At 51.2% G+C, this 19,776-nt stretch overlaps 1 protein-coding gene and 1 long non-coding RNA gene across 4 annotated transcripts in view; one reads left to right on the top strand and one right to left on the bottom strand.

Annotated features, from left to right (window-relative positions):
- Positions 1 to 16,180, bottom strand: part of CAMK1G (calcium/calmodulin dependent protein kinase IG) — a 29,551-nt gene extending 13,371 nt beyond the window's left edge. The window contains exons 1-4 of one of the 2 annotated variants that reach the window (XM_025920993.2): positions 15,974 to 16,180; positions 9,978 to 10,073; positions 5,599 to 5,716; positions 155 to 283 (exon numbers count right to left, since the gene is read on the bottom strand). In XM_025920993.2, the coding sequence (XP_025776778.1) occupies positions 155 to 283; positions 5,599 to 5,716; positions 9,978 to 10,005 (275 nt within the window). In that variant the 5' untranslated portion in view covers positions 10,006 to 10,073; positions 15,974 to 16,180. The remainder of the gene's footprint in view (positions 1 to 154; positions 284 to 5,598; positions 5,717 to 9,977; positions 10,074 to 15,973) is intronic. The other variant, XM_086694596.1, reaches the window with a different exon arrangement.
- LOC147572590 (uncharacterized) overlaps positions 15,176 to 19,776 on the top strand; it is a 31,426-nt gene continuing 26,825 nt past the window's right edge. For both annotated transcript variants that reach the window (XR_015246378.1, XR_015246377.1), the window contains exons 1-2: positions 15,176 to 15,473; positions 19,183 to 19,277. This is a non-coding gene — a long non-coding RNA (uncharacterized LOC147572590). The remainder of the gene's footprint in view (positions 15,474 to 19,182; positions 19,278 to 19,776) is intronic.

The raw sequence follows: 19,776 nt of genomic DNA, 5'->3' as shown, positions 1-19,776 counted from the left end.
GGCCGATTGATCCAATGGACACATTAATGCAATCAAGGGGAGTAAGTAATGCCTTTGGGTGTGGAAATCCATCTTCAGTCCTACTCAAAGGTAATTTGTGAAGGAAATGTTATGATCTCACAGTTGTACCCGACCAACCCTAAGACCCACTCACTTTTTCAACACGGCAATCTCATTCTCCAGGCTGCTGTCCCGGAAGGCAGGTGACTTCTTGATGCACTTCAGGGCAAAGAGTTTCCCAGTCATCCTTTGCTTCACCAGGAAAACTTCTGAAAAAGCTCCTCTAAGTAGAAGACACCAAGAGTTAAAATTAGTCCTGGCTGGCTACAGAACATTATTAGAGGCGAAACCAAAGGGTAGATGAAGGAAGGTGTGGCTGGTAATTGGTTTCCATTGTCACTGTGGGTACCTGAGGAGCTGTACTGAGGGTAGAGCCTATCTTACATCGAGCCCTGTGTCCTTTCTCTTGGGAAAGAAAAGATTCTACTACAGACTCAGGCACTAGATGGATGCTATTTCCCGATTCTGTGATTTGGAAGGGACACCCAGGGACTCCGCTTTGGTTATGGAGAGATTTCTCCATTTGGCCAACCCAGTAAAGAGAGGCCACCGCAGAGTCAATTTACTTGCCTTCTTCCAGCATGTTGAAGCGTGGCACACTGGAATGGCAGCTGGAGGTAGCACTGGGAACAGGGCTCAGGCAGTGATGGAACAAAACTCCCCTCTCAGTTTTAGATGGTGATAATTATCTTGAGCCAATTACCAAAGGCTAAGGGGGCTGAGAACCCTCTCATTCAGTAGGATCTATGAGAATGAAAGACAGAACCCAGCAGCTCTGGAAAGGTTTTCTGAAGAAGGAGAGGTTAGAACCCAATGGAAACACAGGGTAGGATTCCAAATTATAGCTTTCTCGTTTTGAAGGGGGTTCTCTGGAGACCTGGCTATTGAATAGCAGTTAGCTAGCCATGGATGTTGGAGCCCAAGTGCCCAGGTGAGAACCTCAGCTTTTTGGGTGACAAGTCACTTAACTACCCAGTTTCTTTACCTGAAAAGTGGGAGTGTCAATAGTATCTGATTCAGAGTTGTTTAGAAGATGAAATGAATTAACATACGTAAAGTGCTTACAAGCATTCCTGACATCTGTTAAATTACATGTGTCAGACACTATTATTATTACTATTATTAGCTGAATACCATTAGGGAGAACACCTGGTAGTAACAAGAGGCAATAGGGTTTAAGTGAGGAAACAGCTGAGCCATCGCGTCCCTGCCATCTGGGGATTTTAGACTCGGGCCCAATAGCAGTCAAGCTCGTGCAATGGCTTTGAGGATCTGCGTTAGGAAATACTTGGTGTGGGGCGCTTGGCTGGCTCAGTGTGTTAAGTGTCCGACTCGGGTCGTGATCTCACGGTTCAATTCGCGAGTTCGAGCTTCGTGAGTCTGAGCCCCGTATAGGGCTCCGCACTGACAACGTAGAGCCTGCTTGGGATTCTCCGTCCGCTCTTCCCCGCTCACGCTCTCTCATGCTTTCTCCCTCCCTCTCAAAATAAATAGCATTTAAAAAAAGAAAGAAACTACTCAGTGTTTCCTGGGTCTGAGTTTCCTGTTTCCCCCAGCTGCACTTGGAATTGAATTAATCAGAGCCTTCAGAGCTTGCTCCATTCATTCATTCGTTCATTCACTCATCCCTTCAATCAAGATTTATTGAGCACCTACTGAGTCAGACACTGGAGATAAAAAAGGTAAGTGTTTCTGTTCTTAGGAAGCCTGCAGACTAGTGAAGAACGCAGACAAATGAGCAATTAACATTGGATTTGAAAGATGTTATTAGACATTCAATGAATGCTTGATTATCTGACAGAACAGATAATCCGCGTGTTAGGCGCTTGGATTAGTATCGGTCTTGAGAGTCTAGTGTGAGAGATGGACACATACAAATAAGCAGGGGGTATCATGAGACCACCGACAGCGAACATTTAAGACAGGGCCTCTGCTCTGGCTGGGCAGGATGCATGGCACACAACTCCAACACATGCCAGTCACCTTGGAACCACTGTACATGTTCATCCAATAATTATTACAACACTTTCCCCCCAGCAGCTAGCAGGCTAGAAAACAAGGGCACCTTTTTCTAACGTGCACGCAGCGATCGCTTGCAGCAGCTAAGGAGCCCGTCATCCGTGGCCCTCTGACTTAACACCCTGAACTCAGTTTTCAGGGATGAATGAGAGTTAGCCCAGCGAAAAGGTGGAAGTGATGTCTCAGGAAGGGGTGAAAAAGAGGTAGAAGAAACAGCATGGAGGCACAGGACAGCAGGTAGGATGGGGCTGCCAGGGTCCAGCACCATCTGCGAAGTACGACGCAGGGAATACGGGCACACGAGTGGGCACGAGTGCCAAGTCCTCCACCCGGTTGCATACGGAAAGTGCTCAATAAACGTGTGATGGGTGGATGGGTGGAAGGAGGGAGGAGGGAGAGGTTTGGACTGGGATTAGCTGTGTGTTCTACTCCTCTTTAGATCCCACTTTCCCTGTTATAAAATGAGAGAGTTGAACCACGTGGCCTTCAAGATTCCTTCCAGCTATGACCTTCGGGGACCCAATTTCAGAGTTCTCCCTTTCGCCTGTACGTGGGTGGTACAGCTGACTTCAAAGCCGATATCCACTCTGGGTTCTCTTGTGGAATGAGGTCAAATTCCAGCCTTCCTTGTGGGGGGAGGGGGGGTGGGCATTTACATTGCAGTGTATGCAAATGGTGCCTCCTAGGGTTGTGCAGTGTGGTGGCAATTTGAGACAGTGTTACTGCTCTTCTGCCTCAGGCTGCTTTGTACACTGTGTGTGTGTGTGTGTGTGTGTGTGTGCGCGCGCGCGCACGTGTGCGTGTGGTGTGTGTGTGTGTGTGTGCGTGTGTGTGTGTGGTAAGTATGGCCGGGCAGTGAAGAGGGATTACAAGACTTAATTGTGCTATCTGTCAGAGTGGGGAGCAGAGAGCTGGTTCTGAGCAGCTCAGGTTGCTGGGGTCAGAAGGCAAGATGGGCAGAGGCTTCAGAGCCAGGATTACTTTGCTGCAGTAGAACTTGGTCTGTGTTTCCTGCTCTGAACAGCTCTCTCTGCTTGCTGGAAGACTCGTTGATGGGGGAAGTGGGGGAGGACCAAGGAGATGTCTCTTCCTGGGCAGTGAAAGGAGGAGGACCGGGCCCTGGTGACATTTCCCCTGCTATGGACTAGCTTTGCCCATCGTCCATAAGGCTACCCTAGGGCCCTGGAATTGTGGGTGATCTCTGGGCAGATTTAGCAAAAGCCTTCTCTACTGGTGGGTTGTTCCAGAAGAGCTGAGGGCTAGAGACAAGAGGCATTCATCAAGATTCCAGTACATCCTGCTCAGAGGAGTCTGCCCCACCCACTCCTCCCTTCCCCTCAGCATCTCACCTTGGTAACTGCATGGGGTCTGCAGCTTGGGGCTGCCTGTCCCCCTCCTGGGCACTTCAGGGGTGCCTTCTCTTTAGCTTTTGTTCAGCCCCAACTGCGGCAACAGCTGTGACTTGCCCCCTCTCTGGTCCCCCGAGTTCCCCAGATCAGTGCGGGGCTGGATATGTTACAGCCACCAGAAGCACTTAAAACACAGATTCCTGACTACTCAGTCCTATCTCCGCAAACCCCAGTGCGGTAGGTCTGGGACCAGGAGTCTGTAGTTTTCAAAACTTACCTATGCTAAAATGATAGTGGGAAGTTATTACTGATTTTCTTGAGTGTCGCAATGCTATTGTGGATACAGATGAAAATGCCTTTATTTTTAGGAGATGCAGACAGAAGGATTCAAAGGTAACATGTCATGAAGTATGCAACTGCTGACAAATTGTCCAGGGAAATCAGTGTGTGTGTGTGTGTGTGTGTGTGTGTGTGTGTGTGTGTGTGTGAGAGAGAGAGAGAGAGAGAGAGAGAGAGAGAGAGAGATGAAAGTTTGTAAAACAAATATAATGAAGTGTTAACAGCTGTTGAATTGTGGTGTATATTGAGGTGGTGCATATATTTGTTGTTCACTATATTATTATTTCACTTTTCAGAAAATTTAGTTATTTTCACAGCTAAAAGTTAGAGGGAAAGGGAACACCTTGGCTCAGTTGAGCAACGGACTCTTGATTTGGGCTCAGGGCATGATCTCACTATGGTGATATCGAGCACTGTGCTGAGTGTGGAGCCTGCTTGGGATTCTCTCCCTCCCTTTCCCTCTGCCCCTCCCCTGCTCTCTCTAGCACCTACTCTCTCTCTCGAAATAAATAAATCAACTTAAAAAAATAGTCAAGAAAAAGTGGCGACTCCACTGTCCCCCTAGGTTGAGGACGGCAGTGGCCGACTTCACTGAGTTCCGTCTTCTAACAGACCCACAGCACAAGTCTGAGCAAACAGTGAATAAGCCCTTGCCAACCTGGGCATCCTTCTCCCTCCTTCTCTTGATTTTCGGGATGCTTGGCAAATCATTTCTGATTCATGCGTGAGTCTCGTCCCTCTCTCCTGCCAAAAATCCCCTCTCTAGCCACCCCCGTCTTGGCAAAGGTCCTTGATGGAAGGCCAAGGCTCTGATGACCAGCGCCACCCCCGAGATCCTCCTGCATGCGCAGAGCCCCACACTGGCCTGGGCAGGGAGAGCTCAGGGACTTCCTGTCCCGGCCAGGCCTGGCTCCTCTCCGTCTACAGTGAGAGTGTGGGCAGCTGTCATTGCCCGAGGTCAAGCCTCCCAGCCAAGGCCCACGGAACTAAACTCAGCCCGAGTTGGCTAAAGGGAAAGCTTCCTTGAATGGACAGCCTACTAACTGCCCCTCACTTCCTGGGGCCCAATTAGCCCAGACCAATTAGCAGGCCAGCTAGGGTCCTGGGGCTACAGAGCTGGTGGCCCGGAGCCCCTGGCAGCCTGCGTCACCGCCTGCACCCTCCCCGGGGGGGGGGGGGGGGGGGGAGAGGCAGGACTGAGCAGAGTGTCAGCTCCAGACAGGCTGTCTCTGTTCCTCCAGCCGTGTAATCGTTGTCAAAGGGCAGGCACAGACACTCCAGAGGCGGGTAGGAGTTTGGGCTACGGCATGACTTTATTTTTCCAACACAGCACTTAAGCTACAGTGCAGACTCGATGGGGAGCTGACTCCAGTATGTGTACCCATCCACTCTCTGGGGCCCAGAAGCCCCTTCTCCTCTGTCTACAGTACACAGTGGGGTTGAGTGACCTGTTCACTGCCAGGGGGAAACGAAGAAGCTGGATGAGGAGGCCCAGGAAAGTTCTAGGGTCACTCCACAAGTGCTCCAGAATCCCGCTTTCCTGCCAAGTTGTCCCGGATCTAGAAGTAGGGCGGGGATCCCTGGGGGGTGGGCCAGGACGCGGAGCCCAGGGAAAGGACTGATATTCCCTGCGGGTCCCAGTGTATGAAACCGTCCTCCGTTCTACCCCACGGTGACTTCCCCTACCCCACCCCCTGCCTGCGAGGTGCTGGGCTGATTTCCCAGGGGCCTCAGTCCCAGCTTGTCAGCTGCAGCTGGCCCAGAACAACTCTTTCCGGGTCCCCCCAGCGCGCAGCCCTGCCACCCGCCAGCTCTCAGCTCCCGCACTCACGATCCCAGCACTTCCATGAAGATGAAGGTTTTCCGGATGTTGGTGGTCTGTTTCTTCCAGGAGCTGGAGTCTTCTTCCTTTCGACCCATCGCCTCCAGAGTTGAAGCTTTCGGGGATGCTTTGAGGAAGGGGAGGAAGAGTCTGATCAGCTAAAATTTCTTAGACAGGATGAGAACAAGTTGCAAAAAGAATCGAAAACACCTCTGTCACATAATAGCTGGAAAGAAGGACAAGGAGCAAATCCTGGATAATTGGCAAAAACAAGACCATTCTCTCCGCTTGCTTTTTAAAATGGCTCCAAAAAATACGTTGCACGTCTGCTGCATGCCCATTGTACTTCCTACCGCCCAAGGAGTGGAGGGTCTCGGAGTGCAAAGTCCATTTTGTACATATGTGTTTAAGGGCAATAACACACACACGTATGGATTCACACGTGAATATCCACCCTGGGGGGAATCTGAGCTGTGCGGAGGGGTTTCCTGCGTTTCCTGGTGATGGCCAAGGTGTTTATTCAAACCACAGGGTCAGCCCGACTTCCCTTCTGTTGTCACACATTGTATCAGGTAGGCCACGTCTCCAAGTCATTCCGACCCCCACCTCTCTCCTACCTGTTCTGGGCTAAATGAATGTTGGATGAAGGAACACTGTTTCCTCCCAAACACCCACAACATTGGTACTGTGCTGGGAAAGTCGTTATTCATTAAAATCTGAACTAAATCTTGTCCTAACCTTGTATCGGGGTTCCAGAGTTACCACCTTCATTCACCTGAGGCAGCACCTATGATGTGCCAGGTGCTGGCTCCATACAGATGGTGGCTCTGTCCTCTGGGGACTCGCAGGCTAGAGGAGGCATATGATGAGCAGGGAGGGTACCACGTACGCGATGACAAAGTGTGGGAAAGCCATGAAAGAATAAAACCTAGGCTTGCAAGAGGGACAAACAGGGACAGTCATCTTTAGATAAAGTCAGGGGAAGGTCTACGTAGCAGGTCATATGTAAGCTGAGATCAGAAATTTGTGAAGGAGCCTGCCAAGCACAGGGTGTGTACGAAGGAGCATTTTGGCAGAAGATATCAAATACAGGAGCCCCAGATGGGGGCCAGGCAGGAACCACCTGAAGGGATGGAAGGGACAGGGTGTCTGGAGCAGGGGGAACTCTGCATGACATGGGGTCGATGAGTGGGCAAGGGGAGGCGGGCAGGGGACAGACCATGTGTAAAGCCTTATAGATCCTGCTAAAGATACTGGGCTTTTCTTCTAAGGGAGACCACAAGACACTGGAGGATTTTTAGCAGGGAGTTAAGTTGCACGTTGACTTTAGAGCTCACTCTGGCTGCTCTGTCGAGAATGGGGTGGAGGGAGTAAGAGTCAATATATGGAAAATGGTGGGGGACAGAATCCCAGGACAGAAATGACGGTGGCTTGGATCACAGTGGAAATGAGGGAGAGAGAAGGGGTGGACTTGGGATACATTCTGGGTTTCCGATTATGTGCGATACCAGGTGATGTGACTACAGAGCAGGGAGAGTCTAGGCTGGCTGCCATGTTTCTGGTAGGGGTATCGGGGTGACGGTGCCCCTAGTGAGGCAGTGAATACTAGAGAGAAGCATGTTCTTGGGGTGGCTGGGTTGGGGGGGATCTCCGTGCCTTTGGGCGCTCTGCCCTCGTTGCTCTACTACAGACAGATATTTGTGTCTGGAGCGGTGGGTGAACCCCATTTCTGCCAACACCCTTTCCCCCATACTCCTTGGGCCTAAGGAGTAGGAAAATATGTCTAATGGTCGCATCTCTTAGGCAACACCCCTCCTTCCCCATTGAAACAAATGCCTGTAGACTCTATGGGATCTTCTATTAGCCTCAGGACAAAGGGAAAGTTGGTGCCTCCCTAAATGAACATCAGGTAAAGAACAGAGGTTTGGAGGTCAACCTGAGTTCGGATTCTACTGCTGCCAGTTACTACTTAAATGGCCTTAGGCAAGCTACTAACCTCTTTGAGTTTATTAACTCATCTGTAAAATGGGACAAAGCCCATTACGGTTACGGTGAAGGTTAAATGGAATTGTGTACACAGAGACTTAGCACATTGTCTCACATACACTAAACAGTTGGAATAGAGATAGTATTTGGGGGATGCTAAATCGATGTCTCTTCATTCCTGGTAATCCCCATCTGGAGGAGGACTCGTGTCCTAAAATAGGTTCTATAGTATAGAGAGGAACCACTTCTGCCATTCAGACACAAGTGTGAGACTTAAGCCCCTGTGGATATGAAGAATGTGACATAAGAGAAGGCCCCGCTAGAGAGGAAGAGGTGTGGAAATGACCGACAGTTTTGGCTCAAGTGGATCCAGGGAAGGAGAGCGGGGGAGATGGGTGTAGTTGCCCGAAGCACACATCTCTGCGTTCACCTTCCTGGAGTTGAAACCCATCCGGGCCTGGGAGAGATAGGTGACACAGATAGGTGGGCTTCCCAGGCCCCTGCTGGTGGGGAGCTATAAGTGTAGGAGGAGCTTCCAGTGCAAGCACATTTAACAGAGCTGGAAGTAATCATGGGGCAGGCCTACAGGGAGAAGGTGAGTGAGACAGGGTGGCATGACCCGCTGGGACTCCAGAAGTCTCCCCGGGCCTGTGGGGGGCTGGGGCCAGCTTGTTCCAGATCATGACGGCCGACTGCGGGTGTCTCCCTAGCCCTGTGTTTGGTGACGTCGTGTTGTTAGCTTGAAATTAGCCACAGTGGGAGTGCTTACACCTGGACACAGGCAAATGCTACAATCAGGGCTTCTCCCCCACTCATCCCCTACCTTCTAGAACCAGTTCTTCAACAGACATGTCATCTCACTTCTGCCCCTGGCCCTGGTGAAGGGACACAGAGCTGCTAGAGGGCCTGTCACCTGGGGTCCAGAAGAAGAGACAGGCTTAACCAGGGCTTCTCAGGTGGAAGCAAATGGCTGGGAGCTGGGCCTTTAGTAGAGGGTGTCAGCACGGTGCCCGGTGGGCCAGATGGGACCAGTCACACTAAAGAGGTCAACAGTCATCTTCTGGTGAGATCCCAGAGAACTAGGATCTGAGGTCCCTGATGAGTCTGAGGCCCCCTTCTCCTATCTACAAGCAAGATCAAGTAAGCACCTTATAACACAAAATGCCCCCTTGAACCAGAGTAAGAGGCGGCGAGGCCATCTCAAGGCTGCTCAAGGCTGTGTGTTTTCCTGGAAGAAACTGAGTTAGCTAAATGAGACTCCGTTGAACCTGAGATGCTATAATGAACACATTCAAATTTAAAGTTCCCCATTTCCCGCTTTTGCTGCCTGGTGAGAGTGGGGGTTCATGAGAAGGATTTTACGGGAAATAAAGATGCTACATTTTCTTCGCACATTTCAGTATTGTGTGTAAATTTGCAACCTGGCTGTATACTAGGTGGTGGCTGTTATTATGAGAATGCGTGTGAGAAGTGTTATGAAATCCTTAGCATTTGGAAATTCCAGTGTGGATCTGGTGGTTTGTCCTTGTATCTTCAGGACCATTTGTGGACTTGCTCCTCTTGGGAGGGGGGCAGCCCTGAGGGACCACAGCAGTTCAGGGCCCCAGGCACTAGCCGTGGGGGGGGCTCACCAGCCATGCAGTGGTGGCCTGACCCTTGATTTGGAGGGCACGGTCCACAACGCAGGGAGATAAATGAACCCTGACTGGCAAACTGCTTTAGGGAAGATGAAATATTAGAATAGAGGGCTATCTTTAGCCAGATACCATTCTGCAGATTCTTAGCCCCAAATCTGGCGGCTTCCACTTATCAGACTGGGTGGCATCTGGGCTCGGACCAAGTGCTTCTTATTGTATACACTGCAGCTGGGAAGTCTTGAAGAATGTAAGGGGTGAGGGAAAAGGGGTGGACGTTAAAAGGAGCCATATCAAGAGGGTCAGTCTGTTTGTCTCCCTCTCTGTCTTTCTCCCCTCCACAGACCCGCAGGGCTGGGGGCGGGGTGCTGCTTTTCCAGGTAAGGAGCCAATCAAGAATCTTCTTTCCAGCTCGGGGACCATTGGCTGGGCGTTCATGACTCCCCCTGCTGGAGCCCCGTGGAATGACGGCCAGCCCTCAGGGAGGCTCCCCCAACCACCTCACTAGCAGATCTGTACTCCCTGTTCCCTCTCTCCCATCTCTCTTAAATAGCTTAAAAACATAGTATTCTTAGCTAAGCCAGGCTATAAGAAAACATCTTTCCCGCCCACCCCTCCTCCCATACACTCAATCCCAACAATTTAGTTCCATCTTCAGAGCAACGTGGAAAACTCGGGGGGCCCGGATCTGAAACCCCCGGTCGTTCCCGCCCTTCCGGACCTCAGAGAAGTCCCCAGGCCCCGTGCCCCGCGCGGTGAAGGTCTAACCTTGGGCTCCTAGAGGGGCAGCCCACATTGTTTCCGCGTCCTGCTTCTTTCCGTTGAAGTCCTCCCCCTTCTCCCCTGACTCCTGTAATCTAGGTTCTTTCAGAGGAAAAGAAAACACATACTGAGAAGGTTGAAGCCCCAATATTGCTGTTATTTGTTCCCAAAGCACTTGCACCTCTCTCTTTTGGGCCAAGACTTCCACTGGGCTTCAAAGCTCAGGAACAGCCACTGCAGGGTTACAGCTGATTTCCCACGTGTAGCTGGGGGTCGCGGTCGGGGTTGGCATCCATGACCCCCGCTCCCTCAACAGGGCAAGACCCTCAGGGATATTTTGCAAAAATGACTCCAGGCGAAGGAAAACAACCTTACTCATGGGGCCATCTTTGAATTGTGAGGGTAACACTTCTTCAATCAACAAGCGTTTATTGAGTACCTCCTGTGTACCTAGGGCACTAAACACGGACATTTCTATGACAGTGAAGCTACCTTTAAAAGTTCTTCCGATCAAGGTGGAAAGACCAAGCCTAGGTATGTACATAAGCAACTAAAAACACGGACCAGTCCAGGGGAGAGGCAAACGAATGCACACACTGCTCATTGCTCGGAGCCAGAGCGGTTCAGAGGTCAGTTGCAGATTGACGGCGGACGTGTGAAAGTCCCTCACCAGGCTGTGAGTGCTTCCAGGGCAGGGGACGTTTGTTCCTCAACTGGAATCCCTAGTGCCTAGTACTGAGCCTGGCATACACCAAGGTCCAGCATGCACTTGATACGCGATTTAGTGAAGAGGAGAGCCCAGGTGGGTTGATCAGGGAGCTGGACTTAAAATGGCTTAGTGCAAGGTGGGAAGACAGATTCCTTACCTTGCTCTAGAAACAGACCTTCAGCAAGAAGACCTGTACTTGGGGAAGAAAAGGCAGTAGGGCCTCCTCTCTAAAGTTCTCTCAGCGAGGCTCCATTTAGGACATTGCAGCAAGACCTATGACAATCTGAAACTCTCCTCTTCCTTTGTGTGAGGTCATATCCTCACTAGAAAGTAACTCCATGTGGACCAGACCTTGCCCATCTCCTTGTCTCCCCTGGGCCTAGTGCAGTGCCTGGCTCCTAGGTCGTGCTCACTCGTAGTTTTTTCAGATGGTCTTCCTGGTCTGTTGGGGGACACAGCTGGGGAGGAGCTTGCAGAGGGAACAGTTCTTCCTAAAGGGTAGCCCTGGGCTGGATGCCGCCTCTGAATGCAGCCCTTTCTGGTGCTTCTGGGGACAGGCTATGTGATCCGTGGTGGCATCCAGCCTGGCTGTTTATGAGGTGCTGGTGAGAGATGCTCGGGCTGTGAGCCCAGGAGGCAGGTGCCCTTCTCATGCTTCCTTCATGGAGCATCGCTGCCCTTCTCTCCTTCCCATGCTCCATTTGGTCACAGGAACAACACTAGCACCAGACAGAACTCTAAGGCACATGAGGCTTATTTTCAATGACCTCCTCATTGCCATCACCAGTCCCCAAAGATGCCAGGCATTCAATTCAATTCAATTCAATTCAATTCAATTCAATTCAACTCCATGTGTTTCCCAAAGCCACAGTAGGGTTCCTAAAGTGGACAGGAGCAACCTAGAGGAGATGGGGACAGGGAAGGAGGGGATCTTGGAGCAGCACGTCTGCAGCCTTCAACCCACAGATAATGGCTCTCAACTCTACCTAGGGGAAGAGTCACTGTACCTTTGCTTATGCTCTCACTTGGGGCTTCTGAGCAAGCAGGTATAAGTCACTCTGGGGCATGGTGAGGCATGTGTGGCTCTTTTACTGACCTCAGTGGAACCAGGCCACCCTAAGACTGCTTTTCATTTCCATTTCCATTTCCATCTGCATACAGGGCTTTCCATTTCTTGGGAGCATGACTCAGAAAGGCCTGTGGGTCTTGGGAGGGAGGTTATCAGTTGGATCATCTTTAATAAGAGTGTGCTCTCTGCCTCCAGGCTGGGGCACATGGAGCCATGGCAATGTATAAATTGTGTGGTTATAAGGGGCTGAAAGGCTAAAGCTGGGTTGTTTTCTTGCCCTGATTCCCCCCCCCCCCCCCCATCTCCTGGGCTCTGGCCCATATTGGACTTTGCGTCATCCTTTGGATTGAGAGGGACATTAGAAAGAGCTCAAGTTCTGGTTCCAGTTTTGATTTGGTACGGAGAAGCTGTGCAGCCCCAGGGAAGTCACTGTACATCTCTGGGCTTCCACATTTCTCTTTAGTGAAAAGAGATTGGAACAGACAAAGGTTTCCTGAAGTTTGTTTTTTAAAATACTAGTCCCAGAATATTCTTTGTGTGCAAAGCGGGTTTGCTGCCCTTTCTTTAAAGATTCACGACCCATATTAGCTTATGAAAGGCTCTGAGGACTATTACACACCCTCGGTTAATGCTATTTAACCTGTCATGCCCCAAACTTACGAGATTGTGAAACTTTCTTTTTGTGACATCTGCTAGCATCCAGGGACTCTAGGGTTGCCCAAGCTTACTTTGGAAAACAGGGTGACTGGCTATTTCTGATACTCTGTGATTCTCCATTTGTTTTAGCCATAAGAAATTTCCAGCAGTCTGCTGCCTTCAGCCATACCACTTCATGATGTCACAGGCATATAGCTGGGCCTGGGTGGCTGTCAGGCCCAGTTCATGGGCTGCAGCTCAAGTGGCTGGTCAGTTTTCCAGAGCCCAAGCCCCAAACCTGCAAGCCTCCTGGAGACTTCTGGCAGAACAGAACCTCTGAGGAGTATGGACTCCATCCCCAGTGCTCCCACTAGGCCTGCGTCTCACGGGCCAACTCTGCGTGCCAGTTTCTGTTCACAAAATCACGGAGGAAGGATGTTTTTCAATTGCCTCCTGCAGTTTATTTCAGGCTCAAACCCACATTTACGTTTAACCAAGTCCGTCCTGCTGCAGTGACAAGCCAGAATCCACATGTTGCCTAAGGTTTACCGTGTGCCTCTTATAAAATAAATGAAGAACACGCTCCAAGGCTTCACTTAGTGGCTGAGAGGTCAACACATGGAGTCACTGGAGAGAGTAGGGGGTGCTCCTGATTCCCGATGTGCTCCTAAGCACAGGGGGCCTCAGTTTCCTCATCTGCTGCACAGGAATAATGATCCCTGCTCTAGTTCTCAGCACTCCCGTGGCGTCAGTGGGCACAACAGAATCATTCTGCAGCCTCGACGATGCCATGCAGCGGGTCCACATTATAGGCACATGAATTAAACACCATGCACCGGCCGGGAAAGAGAGGAAAACAAAAGCACTTTAAATAGAGGCGAACACGCAGGAGGAGACGTGAATCCACTGCTCCCTAACTGGTCTCAGCTCCCAAGTGCGTCTCACCGTGTGGACATCTCATCTCACGGTGATTTTAAAGTGTTTGAAAGTATCTAATTTTTCATACAGCACGGTCTTGAAATGCAAACCCACTACTTCATCTGGTACCGAACCAGCAGAAGAGAGCTCTGAGGCCACACTGGGAAGCTGCCTGGGAAGGGTGTATGCTGGTCTCTCTGGGGCACCTTTCTAAGGAGTTTCCAGGGGGAATGGTGGTGACCGTGTATCTGCCACACGCGGCCCTTAAAGCCAGACCCGTGCAAGAGGTGCGTCCTCTGTGCAGGTGCAGGGCTCCTTCCTGGCACCGCCAGGCACGGTCTGCCCCGGGAAGGGGTGCACGAGGCGAGCTGTGGCAGGATGCTCTGCGGGACCAGCCCTGCCTCCCGGGACTCGGGCTTGACCGGCTGGCAGCGCTCGCGGGGCGGGGCGGGGCAGGGCGGGGCACTTGCCGCCGGGCCCCAGCCCCCAAGCCCCCAGCCCCCCCCCCCCCCCCCCCCCCCCCCGCTGGTGACAGCGGGGGCGCGCCTGCGGTTGTAGCGCGCGCGCGCGGCCGCCGTCTCATTCATGCCGCAGCTCATTCACTGGGCGGGCTGGCGGCGCCAGGGTAGGGGGGAGCCGCACCGCACGCGCTGAGCGGGGCGTTTATTCTAGCCGCGTGCGCGTGTGTGAGCTCGGGAGAGGGATCGAGGGCGGCGCTCTCTGCCTGGGGGGGGGGGGGGAGTATTTCCTGTCCCAGCCCCCTGCCCCCAAGTACTCCCCGGCCTCGCAGGGTGCCTGCTGAGCGCTGGCAGCCGCACCTTGCGGGCGCCTCACCTGCCTCCCCTCCTCCCCTCGGCCTCACTGTCACCTTTAGGGGAGGTGTCATGAGGCCCGTTCGGTAGCTGCGGTGCTGATGGCTAGAAATGTTGAGCAGGATGCCCCAAATCAGATAGTATGTGACAGAGCTGGCCTGGGAGCCCCCGTCCATCAGAGAGCCACCACAAAACCTGTTGCCTCTCTCCTGGAGGTGATTATCCGATTTCACTTACCGGGCTCCACCCTTGGGGTGCTTTCATGCAACCCCAGCACCCAGCTCCTGACTGAGCCCCCCGGGGAACAGGTGACTTGGATGATCTGAGAAAGGCACTGAGGCCGGGCCATCTACTGCCTCTCCTGCCTCCAACTCAAACCTCTTGTCGCTCGCACCTCAGGCTTCTTTCCCCAAGTTTTGCCCCGTCTCTCTCAGGAGTGCTCTTAATACACACGCACATCCACACCTGTCCCCCACCCCATACACCATAGCTATCTGTGGTATCATGGAGAGGTCACTGATGATGTCAGAAGTTCTGGGGTCAAACGCCACCGTCATTAACCAGATACCACCAATATCCAGCTTTGCAACCCCAGGCAAGCCTCTTTGAGTCTCATCCATACTAAGGGAGAACTATTACTTGCCCCACCAGCTCGATGGGCTTGCCCTAAAGCCAGTAGCTTAAAAGCACATTATAAACTGTAAAGCGCAGTTCCCATACCAGGTATTACTAAGCACTTTGTGTCATGGCCTATTGGAGCTCATCTTTGGCCCCGGGTTAAGCGTGGGTCAAAAGAACTGCCCGGGGCTGGGCTGTTTCCGGCCTCTGATCTGGGAAAGATCATCTCCTTACCCAGGAGAACCCCGCTCGACTCTTTGACCCTCCTCCTCAGAGATTTTTCTCATGATCAGTTTATCTGGCTCCAGAGCAAGCCCCTGGCCAGCCATGCACTACCGCCAGACCAGCGCGAGCCCTGGCCGCTGCCTCCGGGAGCTTCGGGGTTAATGTTTGTGCGTCAAAGTTACGTGGAGAGAAGGGGCCACAGTGCGGATGGGGGTGGTGGAGCAATCAGACCTTCTTTTAACGTCTTCACCTGCCAGCGCAACTGGGGAAGTTTCAAGACGGAAGGGAGACAGAAGCGCCCCTGGGGAAGGTGAAGGAGCAGTCTCGTGACTGACAGCATTGAGTTCTGCATCCTGAAGCCGCCCAGGCGGGACGTGGAGCTGGCGCCTGGCGGTGCACCCCGCCAGGAGGGACTGAGGCTGGCCCGCTTTCCTGGGGTTTGCAGAGCCACAGGCTGTTTACAAACTGCCTTTTCTGCCCACTGGCTCTCTTAATGCTCACGACAGCCCAGACAGGTAGGCAGAACGCATTGCTCCTTGACAGATGGGGTCAGAGAGGTTAAGAGATGAAGGTTGAGCAGGAGGCAGGGTTGCAAGCTCGCTGGAGGTCCTGACACCCCCGCAGACAGACAGCCCCTCCCAGCCACAGAGCCCTGAGGATTGTCCCTAGAATGCAGCCTGCAGGCAGGCATTGCAGGAGGGACATATACAGATATTTTGCCCCCCTTTCCCTGCCCAGAAGTGCAAAAGGTTCCCCCTCAAGCCAACCCCGAAGTGATGGCAGATGGCTCTGCACGGAGGTTCCACCTGGGCCCCGTTCAGACTTATTTTCCAAGGCAGCTACAACTTACCCTTGATACCACGAGAGTCAGGCAAGCCTGGAAATGGGGCAGAAATGAATAAAATACCCAAGTTGCTTGCAAAGGTGGCTCTTCTGCCACATCTCTAGGTGCCACATGCCTCCCCTTAAGCAAGGAAACCTCCTAAAACCGAGAAAAGAGTCAGGTTCATCTTACCTGAAGACTCGGAAGGAATGGTGCTCCCGGTGCTGCTACTCCAGCTCCTACAGGTCTGTGAGGATTAGCTGCTCCAGTGCTTTAACAATAAACCGAATTAAAGGGGAGGAATGCAGGGGTTTTCTTTCCCAGGACCGTAACCAGGCAGTCTTAAAGGGGAGGAAAAGTAGCTATGGTGGCTTGCGTCTCTCCTGCCTTTCCTCTGCTTTGCTTTCCCTCCCTCCAAGCAGCATTGAGTCCGATCCAGAAAAATGCTTTTGCAGAGGGCCCTTTTATGCCCTCTGTGCGTGTGTGTGCGTGTGTGTAATTGTGTTTGCATTGATGTGTGTAATGGCAAGGGAGCAAGAAGAGAAAGCAGAAACAAAACTGCAAATTACTGGTTTCCATTGGCCTGGATGGGGTGATAACAGAACATTAGAGAAGCTTTCTAGGACTGCCTGCCTCAGTTTCTTTTTTAACCACTCAGTTGCCGGAGTGTTGTCTAAAAACACCTTCCCGACCAAGAGGATATCTACTTGGATCGAAATGTAGGGACTGAAGACCGCTCTGTGTCCAGTTGTCTCTTACAGAATGGGAAGAGAAGCAGGGGGACCCTCTGTTGCATGGCCCCACCCCAACTCTCTGATCTATCATCTGCCCCTGTTTCTAGAAGCATAGCATCCTGATCCCAAAACCTACCAGCCTCTTTTCAGTCCTATCCCATTAGACCTTAGGAGATCATTCCCTTTCCTCTGGAAACTCTAGCTGACTCTGTTCCCCCCTACTCACCTCTCCATCCTGCTCTTGACCATCTCAGCCTCCTTTGGGCTGTTCCTTTCCGTGAAGTTTCCTTGAACTTCCGTCTTTTGCCCTTTGCTTTCTCTTTCCCTCCTCTTCCCTTAATCCTAACATCCACTCACAGAGTCTGTTACCATCATCATGTGAATGTCCCAAGTCAACACCCCATCTGGGTTGTTGACCTTAACCTTGACATCCAGATGTCCAACTCCATCCACAAATAATCCTGAACATGTAAGAGCTTTCTTCAGACCCCTCTCCCCCTGTCTCCCCAGCTAGGCTGTGGAGCTACTATCTTCCCAAACACTCAAGGTAGGGTCCCAGTCACTTTCTTTGACTGTGTTGTCTCTTTCATTGCCTTCCAAATCCAATCAGCTGTTATGCACTTTTAATTGTTCCTTTAAATTAGCTTTTAAATTGTGCCTTTTCAATTTTTTAAACTCGTTTGTGTTTTTTGAACAAATAACACATTCATAGGGGTCAGAAATCAGAACTATATTAAAAGACATATATCAAAAAATAAAAATAAAGAAATAAAAGATATGCATTGAGGTGTTTCACCTTTCCATCCACCCTTTCCGGCCCACCCACCCCCCCACCTGCCCTGCCCTCTATAGGTGGCCACTCTTATTGGTTTCTTGTCTATCACTCCAGTATTTCATGTGGATGCAAGTAAAAGAATATAGAATATATTCTGTAGAATATGGAATATAGATATAGCTATAAATAGATAGATATAGATATTCCCTGCTATCCTTTTCACACAAAAAGTAAGTAAATGCTGCCTCTTTTATATCTTCATTGCTACAATTTTAATTCAGGCCCTCCTTCTCCTCTCTCTGGTACTATTGTGATAGATTAGGCTCTAACTGGTCCCTGGGGGAGGTGGCCAATTGAGATACCTAAAAGTGGCTCTGGAGAAGTCTTCTAGGTTAGACTCCTGGGTTGTCCGTTGACAGGATGTGTGGCCTTGGACAAGTGACTTAACCTCTCTGTGCCTCAGTTTCCCCACCTGTGAAATGGGATAATTTGTGAACTTATTTCATACGCTGGTAGGGTGGAGTGCGACAGAATGCCAGTTGCTTGGAACAGTGACTAGCAGATGATAAAGACTCAGTAAATGTGGACTAATACTGTTTTCCCTCCAATCCAACTTTCATTCTTGCTAGAATTATCTCAAGAAAACATATTGCTTTTACCTCAAAAAAAAAAAAAGATCTATTACCTACAGGATAAAGTCCAAACACCTTGGCCTATCACTGAAGGCATTCTAGGATCTGGCACAAAACTGTCCTCTCTCCCTTGAGTCCCTCCATCCACCCAGCTAACTCTCTAGCTTTGCATCCGAGACCCTGATTTCTGACACACCGCTTTACCCAGCGCTCCTGACCTTCGCTTGTGCTGGTCTATCAATATAGAATGCCCTTTCCTCCTTCTCTGCCTATGGAAATGCTATAGATTTTAAAAATCCTCATCAAATACTATCTCATCCGCGAAGCCTTCCATGATTTCCCGACTTCCTTGCAACTAGTCACTCCTTCCTCTGTGCGGTTCCCAAAACTTTGTCTACAGCTCTTCGTTGTCCTTAATCTTTTTCTGCCTTGAATTTTAGCCTGTGTTTCCACCACTTAGATTCCCTGGGTACAGTGTCCCTGTCCAGCAGCTGTCTTCCTCCTGTCTGAACACTGGAACTGGGGAGTTCATCACAGCTTGAAACAGTCAAGTAATGCCCTTGGGCATCAACATGTGTTAGAAAGTTTATCTCCATAGGGGACTGAAGTCTTCTTCAGCACAGGCATGCATGCACTCATTCCTTAAATGTTTATCAACACTGACCACGTACTAGGTACGGGGACACAAAACCAGACCCAGACTCTACACTCCTAGAACTGCTGTCCAAGCACACGAACCAGCCAAGTCTGTGCTACGTAATGTGCGCTGATACAAGTTTGAATTGGGCAAGGAACTGCTTGCTGGTCAGCACCAGCCCCCTGGAACCCTTCCTCTTCTTCCCCTTTCCTTCCATCCACCTGCACACTGCTGGCCTTGGTGAGCCACAGAGCCAGAGGTGAATTCTCAGCTGTGGAAATAGAAATGGGTTCCATGTTGGGCGCCATGGGACAAAGTGTTACCTCTTTATGCTGAGTTCCAAAGGTAGATGTCCTCGCAGGTACTGACCAGGCCATATGCTGGACATCAGAGGCCGGGAGCAGGGGCAAAGAATCCATGGCTGGAGCAGTAGCACAGGTGGCTACAGAACTGGAGGGGCATCCATTCAGGAAAGTGTTCCAGGGAGGTAGAAGAGAGACTGGGGCGTGAGAATGCGCGTGTACTTGGGCACACATACATGCATGTGCACACTCACACATGCTTGCAACGTTGTCTGGTTCAGATTCTTTTAATGGCCTTGTCTCTATGGTTTCTCTAATCAGCAGTCCAACTGAGTGTCTATTCAACATCAACTCTGTGCCCAGCAGAGGAGGCAAGGCATAGAAAACAACTGGAGATGAATCAACAGCTGCATCAGGTACGATTACCTCACATTGTCCCCAGGGACGGGGCCTTGGCAGGAGAGCTGGGGGTTGGAGGCATTAGGAATGGTTTCATGGAAAAGTGTCACGGAAGTCAGCCTGGTCCTTAAAGGTGACTAGGACCGGATGTGGGAGATGTGGTGGGTGGGGTGGGGTTAGGGAAAATACAGAGGCTGGAATATGTAAGATGCATGCTGGAAATGACAGGGTGGCCCTGCAGTGCACGGGGGACAAGTGCATGGGGGACAAGGCTGGCCCAGGAGGGTGTTTGAGCAGCCTGACTGAGGCTTTGGACTTGGCTGTGAGGCAGTAGAGGCACTGTAGATATTTTTTTAAGTTTATTTTTGAGAGAGAGAGAGAGAAAGAGAGACAGAGCGTGAGCAGGGGAGGGGCAGAGAGAGAGGGAGACAGAATCCGAAGCAGGTTCCAAGCTCTGAGCTGTCAGCACAGAGCCCGATGCGGGGCTCAAACTCACCAACTGTGAGATCATGACCT

Source organism: Puma concolor, chromosome E4 (assembly GCF_028749965.1).
Source record: "Puma concolor isolate L17-30 chromosome E4, mPumCon1.1.hap2, whole genome shotgun sequence".
Taxonomy (NCBI): Eukaryota; Metazoa; Chordata; class Mammalia; order Carnivora; family Felidae; genus Puma; species Puma concolor.
The sequence above is the reverse complement of the archived record's forward strand: the minus strand, read 5'-3'. Positions and strand labels throughout refer to the sequence as shown.